General features: G+C 41.4%; 1 protein-coding gene across 2 annotated transcripts in view; it reads left to right on the top strand.

The window, feature by feature from the left end:
• POMT2 (protein O-mannosyltransferase 2) overlaps positions 1-12,540 on the top strand; it is a 30,400-nt gene that overhangs the window by 10,465 nt on the left and 7,395 nt on the right. For both annotated transcript variants that reach the window (XM_032691360.1, XM_032691359.1), the window contains 10 exons: positions 784-893; positions 1,435-1,501; positions 2,143-2,215; positions 3,606-3,684; positions 4,442-4,593; positions 8,832-8,923; positions 9,987-10,063; positions 11,202-11,273; positions 11,414-11,473; positions 11,680-11,785. In XM_032691360.1, coding sequence (XP_032547251.1) covers positions 784-893; positions 1,435-1,501; positions 2,143-2,215; positions 3,606-3,684; positions 4,442-4,593; positions 8,832-8,923; positions 9,987-10,063; positions 11,202-11,273; positions 11,414-11,473; positions 11,680-11,785 — 888 coding nt within the window. The remainder of the gene's footprint in view (positions 1-783; positions 894-1,434; positions 1,502-2,142; positions 2,216-3,605; positions 3,685-4,441; positions 4,594-8,831; positions 8,924-9,986; positions 10,064-11,201; positions 11,274-11,413; positions 11,474-11,679; positions 11,786-12,540) is intronic.

Below are 12,540 nucleotides of genomic sequence, written 5' to 3'. Positions count from 1 at the left end.
TAAGTTTGTAAGGTATTCAGATGTGGGATTTGTTTTCAAAACATGTGCAAATGAAAACTATCAGGTTCTTTGTGACCCAGTGTGCCCCTGGTCCGGTTGTGTTCTATTCAGCATGCATGTGAACTTATGGGAAAGATGGCTCTGTGATTGTTCCCTAATCCTCAGCTTGCCTAGGGACTACTGAGCCTTTAATCTGGTTTAACTGTTTGACATTTTGTCTTTTCTCTGGCTGTTCCCTGCTCCAGAACTGCTACTGGGAGAGCATCAGGTCCGCTCTCCAAGGCAAGAGTTCTCTCACTTGTGTTGGGAGGCTATGAAGGAAGGTGTCTTAAGCCAGGGTATCAACTCTGCTATCTGATAGCTCAGCTTGCCTTCCTTCCCTCTTGTATTGCTGTAGGGGTCAGCGATGGAGTGCTTCGAAGTAGTCATGTGCTTTTCAAACTTGATCATGTTTTAATTTCATCATATACTCTTGGAAAGCCATCTCAAGCCTCCCATTATTGAAATTACATACAAAAGAACTAGCACGTCTGCTTATGTTAAAACTCAGTGGGAGAGTTTTAAGTGTTTAAGCCAATTGTTATATAACAGCTTCACTGAACTGTGGTTGGGATGGAAGGTAAGCTTGCAATGAGCCCTTTGGAGTAACGCGTCAAACAGGAAACGAGCTTCATCAAAGCAGACAGGACAATGTACGTCTGATTGGAGCACTGTAGACTAGCTCGGGGAGATGCTTAGAGGAGAGCTGCCTTATGCCTTTTTTCCTCCTTCCTTCTCGTGCAGACTTGGCATATGGGTCTGTGGTCACAATGAAGAACCTTCGGATGGCAGGGGGATACCTTCACTCTCACTGGCACCTCTACCCAGAGGGCATTGGGGCCCGCCAGCAGCAGGTCAGTGTGCTGTGTTCGTATTGCCTGTGACTGCAACCATTGGCTCACTCCCTTTGCATTTAGCATTAGGGGCCAGTGTGACAGGAGCTGTGTGTTTATTTAGCATGTTACCCCCTCAGTGCCACAGCTGTGTGCTTGGCCTGGAAGTCTGACTAAAAAGGAGGCTTGAAGAGAGCCTACCACATTGCACCAGAGAGGTGACTTATAGTAATAAGGCCTTGCTGTAATGCAAGACCACCGTCCATAAATGGAGGCCAAGAGGACTTCAGAATAGTCTTCCATATGAAAGTTACCTCAAGGAAGGCTGTAAAACTTATGTTTAAAACAAATACATTATGTTATAGATTTTGTTGCTTTATATTAAAAACAAGGGACTAGAACTGTTGTGTATTGACTTTCTAGGGGGCACAATCATAAAAGTAATCCCAGGATTTCTGTGTTATTGGTCCATTCATTTGGGCCTTCAATTTGCTGGTGAATGTGTGTCTGCTATCACCAGCTTTTTTCTTGTTTCGTAAAATAATGATTGCTGTCCTTTCAGGTCACTGCCTACTTACATAAAGATTTGAATAACCTGTGGATTATAAAGAAACATGATTCAGATACAGGTAACAAATACCAGTGAAGTGCCTTTTATAACTACTGCTTCAGTTTTTCGCATAAATATTCTGAGTTCCCTCCAGGACAGAGTATCCTTCATGGATGTGAGAGGGAGAGGAGGAAGAACAGGGGGAAGCTGGCTCCATCTTGATTTATGTTGCGTGTGTCTACTGTGTTTTTGGTTCTTCTCTAGATTGTACAGTTGAAATAAATAAGCTTTTCTCAGCTTAAGGTTGCATTGACAATTTTTCAGCTGGGTAGGGCCGCAAATAACAGCAGAGAGGAAATTAGTCTGAACTCAGTATTTTTTGCAATCTGTTATTGTGGCAGAGAGTCCTGTGGAAGTTGGGTCCTGGTACATTCTCGTACACTGTACTTAACAGATTTTTGGGAATGATTGCTTGGGACAAGATAAGAGTACTGAACGTGACAATCTATGGTTTGTACATACATCTGTTTTAGAATATTACCTAGTGTAGCTAAGGCATGTTTTCCCTGTCAGTTTCCTTTTTTTTTACCCACCGCCAGTGTATCCACACAAAGTTGTTTGCTTGTATTGTCTGCTTCAGGCATGAGCATTAACAAGAAACTTTCTAAGACCCTGATATGTTTGTCAGTACATTGATATAATTAGTTTGCCTTCCTTCAGCAGATCTGTCAGACCCCTTGAGCCCTGTGGAGTTTGTGAGGCACGGAGATATTATTCGTCTGGAACATAAAGAGTAAGGATGATTTCTGGGATTCAGAAATTACATGATTGAATAGAATTGGTGGGAGATTTGTCCTGCTGGAGACAATGTGTTTAGACCAGCACAAGCAGGCTGTGTGACAGAGGTATCTGTATATCTGCATTTCCAGTGTGAAGTTTGTAGAGGTTTTTTTCTATGGTTAATGTTTGAAGGTGTTTTAAATAGGAAACTTTTAACGGAACAACACAACTTTATTAGAAATACCTGTGTAAGCAGCAGAGAGATTTGTTCTGCTCTGTGAGGTGTGATACTCAGGGGTAACTTTTGCAGAGAAGCAATTTTGAAACCCTCATTGGATGTGGGCTTGTGCCCACTCTCTGAGTTTTCTAGGCAAATAAAGAGTGAGGTGGTTTTTTTTTTTTTTGGTGTACTGCAAGTGTCCTGTTCCTACATGCATAGGCAGTATCCACCCGATGAAGTTCTGAGATCACAGCAGTGAAACACTGAATGAAAATGTCAGCTTGGTGCCTTCTCTCTCTGCAAGGAATACCTAAGAGGAACCAAGTCACCCTAGTGACTTGATATATGGTTTTTGTCTAGTCTAACATCACTGTGCCAAAATATCTTGTGCTTTCACAGCTTTGATTTCATAACAGGACCTCAAAACTTGTGAGCCAGGAAATCACGTCATGTTGTATTCAGTATGGCATCTGCACAAATAATTGCTTAGGTTTCCGAAATTATTATAAGACCATTTTTTTAAATTCCTTGAATTTGGGCGTTTACTATCAAGTATACGATAATGAGTATGATAAAAATCGATTAGGCAAAATTGGTTAAGTCGTGGTGAGGTCTCCAGAGCAGGAGGTGAAGCAGCAGTGCTGCGGAAGAGATGCAGCAGGTGGCGCTCGTGTTTAGGACTGACCGGGATATGGCCAGGTTTCTCTGGTTGCCTCAGTCACCAGTCTGCCGGGGGGGGAGGCTGGCTACCTGCACCGTGCTGGTGCTAATGGTGGCCACTGATTCCCCCTAAATGGTACAGTCTTTCTCCTCAAAAGCAAAACTGATCACAGAAGGTCAGGATCTTGCTTTTCTTCTTACAAGAGCAAGTCTGTTTGTCCCACCTTTACTGTTAAAAAAAAAAAATCCACAGCAAAACAAAATCCCAACAATGTCTTCTCCACTTGGAGGTGATAGATTGTAGCTTGAAGGTTCTATTTATTCATGCTGTCATCCTTTTCCACACTGCCTAGTGTGGCATAAGCTCAGAGTTACATGGTGGGAAGTGTCCCCCATCCTGTTTAGGCTGAATCCTGCCTGCCCTCAGCTGGAATTCGGTGGTTAGAGCACCGATCTCTGAATGACTCAGACCAATGTTCTAATTACAAACTGACAAGGTTCAAAAGTTTTAATTTCATTTCAGAACTTCTAGAAATCTGCACAGTCACCAGCATGAAGCTCCCCTGACGAGGAAGCATTTTCAGGTCACTGGCTATGGAATAGTAAGTGAAGGCAAGATAGAGGAAAAGCTCCTTTTAGGGAGAGTTCGTATCATGCCAAGGGGATTTATTGTTGGTTTTTTTAGTTTGTTAGCCAAGGTGATAGATGGGCATCTGCCATCCTGAAGGAAAAACTGATTTAGTGTGAAATGGCTTATCTCATATTTAAGGTCTATTTAATGTGAACACAGATAAAAAAATAATTTAAACTTTTACTGGCAGTCTAGCTTTGGCAGCATTCAACTCCAGAAATGACAAACTGAGCAACCTTGAAGTTGCTCTGACAAGTATTATTTTATGTATTTGGCCTTGTCACATAGACAAGTGCCTTTTTGAAAGAATGATGACAGAATTTTGAATCATGAAAATGAAATCTGCTTTGCGGGTTGAATTTCTAAATGCAAGGATCTGTTGGCTAAACCCCTTTTATGAAGCAGCCAGGTTACCCCTGTTTATGCTGTAGTTCTGAGCCACAGTCAAGCATGAATTGGAAGAAAAAAAATTAAAGTTGGCAAGATAAAGATGTATTTGTGAATGCTTGCTCATGTCTAGAATGATGTCCTCCTGATGGGGAATCTCTTCTGTGAAGTCTTGAGTGAGAGTAGTCTGGGCTCATTTGTTTAACTTTGCCACCATTACAGTTTCTGAATTTCTTATTTGCAGTGCTTCAATTCTGTATGTTTTCTAGTTTGGGGGGGTAGTTGTTTGGTTTTCTGTTTTTGTGATTTTTTTTTTATGCAATGCTATGTTTGCATGATAGAATGGAACAGGAGACTCCAATGATTTCTGGCGGATTGAAGTGGTGGGCAGAAAGACTGGGAAGCTCATCAAAGTCCTACGGAGTCAGATCCGGTTAATCCATGTGGCCACAGGGTGTATATTGGGCTCTTCTGGAAAGACTCTGCCAAAATGGTAAATAGTTTGTAATCCCCCTCCACCCCTGCAAGGCCTTGAGCTGACATGTTCCTTTACTCAATAATAATTTTAAACTAAGCAATAACTGCATTTCCTCCATTTTTTTTAAAAGAATAAAAATGGAACTAGCAGGTACTAAAAATATAATCAGAGGGGAAGATCTGGGTTAGGGTTATGCAGTCTGTTACAGTGAAAGTATCATCATGGCTTGGCTTCACGAATGAAGATTTGGGAAGGACTCTATCCACATTTGCTGCAAGTGTGCTGGTGGCTAAAGAGGCCAATGCGAGACAGACAAGTCCGGTTGCAAAAGGCACAGCAGAAAGACTCCTTGGATGGTATTGGCAAGACACGATTCTTTCTGCGTTGTCTTTTCTCCTCAAGAGTGATCCTGCATGTGTTCTCAAAAGAAGCAGCAGTGTTATGGGCAGTGTGTCTCCAGACCTCCCGACTGGAGGCCAGAGTAGACCAGTTATGTTGATCAATGTGGCCAAGGCTGAGATGTTTCAGGGAGTCCTTGTATCTTCTCTTCGGGGCTCCTCTCTTGGGGCAGCCAGTGGCAAGTTCACCATAAAGCAGGATCTTAGGGAGGTGATGGTCCTTCATCCTTGAGATGTGCCCTGCCCAACGCAGCTGTGTCCTCAGCAACATGGCCTCAATACTTGTGACTGCTCCTTGTTCTAGAACAGATGTATTGGTCACATAATCTGACCAGTGGATGTTTAGGATTGTACGGAGACAGTGTTGATGGAAGCGTTCTAGGAGTCGCAGGTGGTGGCGGTAGATGACCCATGATTCAGATCCATATAAGAGAGTAGACAGCACAATGGCTCTGTAAACACTGATCTTTGTACTTTTCTTCAGGTGTTTATTTCGCCAAACTCTTTTATGAAGCTTTCCGAAAGCACTCTGTACCTTTGCTAATCTGTTGTCTGTCTCTCCGTCAATCTTACCATCCGAGGAGATGAGGCTACCTAGGTAATTAAACTGCTGGACTGATTTGAGCTCTGATTGGCCAATGGTGATATGGGGATGATAGAAGACTTCCTGAGGTGCAGGTTGATAGAGAACTTCTGTCTTCTTCAAGCTGACTTCCAGCCCAAAGAGCTCAGCCCCTTTAGCAAAGCAGGATGTTAAACACTGCAGAGCTGCTTCTGTGTGGGCGACAAGGGTGACATTGTCAGCATAAAGCAGCTCCTGGACAAGATGGTTTAAGGTCTTGGTGTGGGCCTTCAGTCGCCTGAGGTTGAAAAGGCTTCCATCGGTACAGTATCGAATGTAGATACCATCTTCTTCATTGAGGTCTGCCGTGGCCCTTTGGAGCATCATGCTGAAAAAGATTGTGAATAGGATTGGTGCAAGAACACAACCTTGTTTCACACCATTGGTTATTAGAAAGGGCTCAGAAAGTGCATTGCCATATCTGACTTGGCTGTGCTGATCCTCATGAAGTAAGATGATCATTTTAAGGAACTTGGGGGGACAACCTAAATGTTCCAAAATCTGCCATAGACCTTTTCTGCTCACAGTATTGAAAGCCTTGGTGAGGTCAACAAAGGTTACATAGAGACCTTTGTTCTGTTCCCTACACTTCTCTTGCAGTTGCCTGGGAACAAATACCATGTCTGTGGTGCTCCTGTTGGCTCTGAAACCACACTGGCTTTCAGGTAGAAGTTCTTCTTCTATAGCGGGTATTAGTCTGTTCAAAAGTATTCTTGCCAGGATTTTGCCAGCAATGGAAAGCAGAGTAATACCATGGTAATTTGAGCAGTCTGATTTAGTACCTTTCTTCTTATACAAGGTGATGATGACTGCATCACGAAGGCCTGATGGTAGTTCACCTTGTTCCCAACAACGCACCACAAACTCGTGAAATTTAACCTGGAGTGCAAGGCCCCCATGTTTCCAGACTTCGTGTGGAATTCCATCGACCCCAGCTGCTTTGCCAATTTTCACCTGCTGTATGGCCTTAAGAGTTTCTTCCATAGTAGGGGCAATGTCCAATTCATTCTTCACCGGTTGCTGTGTGATGGACTGAATTGCTGAGTCTTGCACTACACGGTTGGTACTGAAAAGAGTCTGAAAGTGTTCAGACCAAAGATTCAGAATGGAGATTTTATCTGTGAGAAGCACCTGACCATATGTGCTGAGTAGAGGGCTTTGGACCTGGTATGTAGGCCCACATACCAGGGGCCTCGTAGAATCCTCTGTAATCACCCGTATCTGCGCATAATTGAGTTTTTCCTGCTAGATTGATCCACCACTTGTTCTGGATGTCACAAAGTTTCTGTTGGAGCTTGCTGCATGCAAGACGAAAGGCTGCTTTTCTTACATGGCAAGATGGCTGAGCAAGGTGTGTTGGCGAGCAGTTCTCTTCTTCCTGAACAATTCCTGGATCTCTTGATTGTTTTCATCAAACCAGTCCTTGTTCTTCTTGAAGGAGAACCCTAAGGACTCTTCAGAGGACTGCAGGATGCTATTTTTAATATGTTGCCAAAGTGTTTCAGGAGAGGGATCTATGGAATGATTTTCGAGCCTAGTTTGAAGGTTTGCCTGAAAGCTGTCTCTCACTTTAGCTGATTGAAGATCGTTAACTTGGAGTCTCCTCCTTGGAATACTGCCCCTTTTAGGTTTGAACTTAAGGTTGAAGTTTACAGTTCACAGTCAATGGTCTGTTTGGCATTCTGCACTGGGCATCACACGGGTATGGTGAACATCGCGAACATCTCTCTGTCGCACCAAGACATAATCAATGAGGTGCCAATGCTTGGATCTAGCATGCATCCAGGTTGTCTCTAAAAAATAATATGCCTTACTAAGAGATCCAGGAATGGCATGGACATAGATCTTGTCATCTGATAAGTCCAGGAGGGGATGACAGACCTGTTCTTTAAGTCCCATTTTATCCTTAGGGTTCACAAAAATTGCTAGAAACTGGGGTAGTTCATGCTGTTCCATACCATAATCATCAAAATTTTATTGGTATTAATTTGTGTTGTCTTTGGAAGACCTTATACCATTTTTGCATGCAGCATCTGAAGGAAGGGCAATGGTTACAAGTTGCTATTAGCAGGAGTCAGGATTTTCTGTCCTAGAATTATATATCTTCATCATTAAAATAACATGTATGCAGAGACACCAAGACTAATGACAAGCAAGCTGCCGTATCTGCAAAGCTGTTCTGTGTGGGATGCTACCATGAATCTGGAAGCAGCAGGCTGTGTAGTCATGTTGCTACTGTTTCCAGAGCTGCCTCTGTTTCTGCTAGCTCGGATTTCCCTTCACTGTGTTATGGTTAAACCAGATTATAAGGAATCCTGTGGATGCTGAATCCTAGTGAGTGCAGGCAGGTACCTACGGTGACTGCCTGGTCAGGAATGCAAGTGCCAGTTAGACTTCACCATAAAACTGGGCTCATATGTAAATAATGTGTTTGGTTAAAAAGAAAAAAAAGACAGTCTCTGTCAAGAGCATTCAAAAAAGATTGTGATTTGGGGTTTTTTCCAACAAAAACTTACTCTGTGAGTGGAAGTTACTGCTACAAAATATTGATGATACTAAGAGCTAAGGGGAAAAAAATACTTTTTAACTGCAAATAGGGATGATTCAGAGTATGTTGGGTTTTTATATTTCTTTTTAATTTAAAGGGTAGTAATCACTGTTCTTCCAGGTAAGGTAATTAATTAATGGATTAATTAATTAGTGGTGGTTGATAGAAAATTCCTTATTAATCTGTCACATTAGTGGTAGGGTTTGATGCACTTCCTCCCAAAGTCTTTGATGTGACCTGCTAGAAATAGGGTGACAGACTAAAGAACACTTATTGGTATCTCCTAAGGTAATTCTTTTATTTCTGTAATACAGTTGTTGTAGGCATGGATCCATTTAAATTAATGATGGTGATTTTCTTCTGGAGGGACTATAAAGGTTGAACTGACGTAGTTGCTAGTTGTGAATGTGCATCATTTTCAAAAATCCCACCTATGGACCTAGGCTTTTTTAGATGTCCAAAGTTAGAAATGTGGTTCAAATACTCAGTAGAATTTTGATTTGCCTTGCAAATCTGCTTTGGTTTCTACATGGTTCTTAGAGCATGTAAGAATGCAACTGCTGAGGTTACATGATATGATAGGTGTTGTGGAGAAGTATAAAGCTAAATGGGGAAAAATCAGACATGAACTGGAAATATTGAGTGTTCTTGTGGGGTGGTGGTTAACTGTTCTGCTGTTCCTCAGGGGTTGGGAACAAGTGGAAGTCACCTGCACACCATACCTGAAGGAGACTCCCAATTCTCTCTGGAACTTTGAAGATCATATTAACCCTAAGTGTAAGTAATTTATTTTCTTTCAGTTTGAGAGTGCATCTTGGCTTGCTGTTAAAGGAAGGGATGAGGTATCAGATGGCAATAACTGGCATTCAGCATTTGGAATATCTGTGTTCTTTCCCAGTTTAAGTGCAAACTTGCTGAACTTGGGCCATTGCAGAGTTGCGGAGCCTTTTTCTGTTTCACTGTTTGTACTGCAAGCTGGTGATAATGCTTGAAGTGTAGTGGAAGTATAAAGACTTTTTTAAGGATTTTGAGATCTTCACGGGCAGCACTGCAGTACAGCCTGTTACTTTTAACGTTTTTTGTTTAATTGGGAATTATTGTCATTGATGTACGTCATACATATTGCAATGATTTTTAAAAAAATCTAGGATCCACCTATTCTGGTGTATTTTTTTCCCCTCACTTACTGGGGGCATGCTAAATAATCACTTTGCAGTACCATCAAGAAATTAATAGTGTGTGACAGAGATATGAATTTGCCAATAATGACAGATGGGCCTTGCAGCCTCATCCAGGAGTTACATGTTTCACAGCCTCATCTGACCCGAGTTATTCAACACAATTTTCATCCCATGAATTGCAGGTGACTTGGGCTGAGTTCTGAGTTATTAAAATACTTACTGTTCTTCATCCTTTGAGAGCAGCTGTATGCAAACCAAAGGAGAGAAATCCTGGGCTCTTGACTCGGTAGAATTTCTTGTTCTGTTGTAATGCACTCCCACACGTATGGCTCATTTACAGGTAAACAGCAGCCTGTGAAGAGCATGTCTCTAATTTTAGCCAGAAATACAAATCTGTTAATTTCATGGAGTTCTGTCTCTTTCTCTTGCTCCTGAAAGTAAAGGAGGAAATCTAGGAGTACATCAGTTGTAAAATTCACTGGGGGATACTTTTAACTGCAAGCCTCTGTGTTTAGAATATGAATGAATTGCGTAGAGAATTCAAAGAGATTCTGGAAGCAGGTTTGTTGCAGAAGGAGAGAATGTAGTTTTTTATGAAAGATGCAAATAAATGTAAACCATACAGACGTCTAATCTGTTTTTCTCTCTTTTTCCCGCAGTGCCCAATATCAGCCTGGATGTTTTGAAGCCTTCTTTTGCAGAAATTCTGCTAGAATCCCACATGGTTATGATCCGGGTAGGATATCATTAATTCTAAATTATCATTTTCTTTCTCCTCTCTCTTGCATCAAAAAGAAATAGCACTTTCTGAGAGATCTGGGTGATGGCTGCAAGCTAGGGCAGAATTTACATACCTGAGCAACCTACTTGAATTTATACTTAGAAAAAGGAATGGAGCTAATTCATCCAAGTTTGGAAGCCTTGGACGTAGTGCCTGGCTCTGCTGTTGGTGTGATCTGGCTACAGCCTAGTTATGTCATACTTTACTTACCTTCCTTGAAGGTTTTAAAGTTAAATTAGTATTTGTTAGGGAAGAGGATGTTACTGTGGTCAAAGTCAAGAAAATAAGCTAAACAGACATTTAGGAGAACAGTAAGTGTTTGGATTGAAAATGGAAAACTTCTGATTTTTTTTTAAGTTCATCAAGGTGCTGTGATTTCTGGTTTCTTCTTTATCTCTGAATATAAAAAAAAATAGAGCAGATTAAATATTTTCAAGGTGAACTGCTCTTGCAGTCTTTTCTCCATGATTGTTTTTTGTACTCTTGGCCACAGCCCTTCTGCTTCCAGCTCCTCAATCCTTCAGCTGAAGAATGAGAAGTTAGTATTTTGAGAATGGAGTCCAAGGTTTTCTTTGCTATTGTTTGTAAAGGTCTTCTCAGATTTTTAAGAGAAAGAAAGTAGTCAAGGAAATTATTGTTAATGCTTTTAAAGTGTTATTGTAAAGCATTTCCATGGCAATCAGTGATAATGTATCTCAGGTAAGGAAGCACCTGCATGAGTTTCCATGGAAATAATCTTTCTGAAGCTTGGGGTTTTTTCATAGTGAGGGAAACTTGTCACAGTAGTCTCTTAATGAACAAAGGTCTTGCTTATGCAACATGTGTCCTCAGTAACAGAAAGGCTGGAGAAGAGAAATGAGAGAATACTGCCTCTTATGGTACCTAAAGAACATTTTCACTTGCACAGTAATAAGAAAACATTAATTTTCCTCATTGCATTCCCTTCTGTGGAAGATGATGTGTTCATGTAAGTCAGAAAAGAGCTTTCACTCAGGAAGAGTGAAAGATGTATGTTTGCGTACACAGACATTTCTGGACAGGTGTTGCAGCATAACTGCCTGCTCATGTAAATTTTATGTTGACTTATCTGTAGGGAAACAGCGGCCTCAAACCAAAGGACAATGAAGTTACATCCAAACCTTGGCACTGGCCCATCAACTACCAGGTATATTGATTAGTCCACCTTCTTTTCTGTTTTCAAGTGCTTTTGCAGTGCCTCTAGAAGCATAGCACCTCTTCATTGTGCTGAAGATGCAATTGGACTGATGAATATCCATTTTACTTCCTTCTGATCTCTTTCTTCAGGGCCTGCGTTTTTCTGGTGTCAATGAGACGGATTATCGTGTCTATTTGCTGGGAAACCCAGTAAGTTGGAGTGGGAGGTTCCAAGTCAATGTCTTTAGCAAATTTTAGCTTAGTCTTGCTTCTTCCATTGACAGTGTTTCTCTTCCTTCTCCTCCTTTTGGATAGTCTCTCTTATTGTACTCTTAATGTTTGCATGTAACTTTTCATTTCCTCTCACATGCACGTATCCACCATAAAGTCCCAAATCTTTATTTTTTCCCCTGTAGGTGATTTGGTGGCTAAATCTGGTCACTATGGGGTTATATTTTCTGATAACAATTTGCACTGCCGTGGCACTGAAGAGAGGTGTCCAACTGACGTATGAACTCAAAGGTAAGGTCAGTCTTCCTTTTCATAAATGCCTTTTGCAGACACCTGAAAAGTGTATGGATGGCGGGACTTTGTGCATCAAGGGTGGGAAACGACTGAGCTTGAATTATTGAGCAGTGTCCACAAGGAAAAGAATGGGATCTTCATATGTTAAATAGTTTAATGGTGAACAGCACAGATCTTCGACAGAAATGCTACACGGGATACAGGCCAGTTGGATCAAAGTCCTGCTGTGAAGGTCTGCATGTTCTCTATACTACTGTAGTATGCACAGTGTTTTAAAATGAGAAATGTTTCCCGATCTTTTTGCAAAGCAAATGGCAAATGCAAGAGATACAATGGTCCTTTTTTGAATCATTTTAGAGGTAGAGCTATTCACAAACCCTAATAAGTCATATTTTGACCATTCCAGTTTACTTCAATGGTTGCTTCATTTTGTAGCTCTCCTTGTGGGAAGTGAATTCTAAAACGTGATGGGAAACTACTCAATTATAGAATAAGTTATTGGCTAAGCTGTATGCAGACGCCAGAGCTCTCACTCTCTTCCCCAGGCTCTGAAAGCTAGGCAACATTTCTTTCCAGGCAGAGTGATCATCTGGATGGCTCACAGTCTCATTGCAGAGAGAATAAAAAACATCAGTAACTGGAGTGACCTGATTAGTCTGATATATGCCCTGAGGAACTGCACGTTTGGTCTTAACATACAGCGTAATCAACTTCCTGCCAGTCCCTTGAGATTTATGTCTCTATATTTTTTC

Source organism: Chiroxiphia lanceolata, chromosome 6, assembly GCF_009829145.1.
Source record: "Chiroxiphia lanceolata isolate bChiLan1 chromosome 6, bChiLan1.pri, whole genome shotgun sequence".
In the NCBI taxonomy this organism is placed as follows: domain Eukaryota; kingdom Metazoa; phylum Chordata; class Aves; order Passeriformes; family Pipridae; genus Chiroxiphia; species Chiroxiphia lanceolata.
The sequence above is the reverse complement of the archived record's forward strand: the minus strand, read 5'-3'. Positions and strand labels throughout refer to the sequence as shown.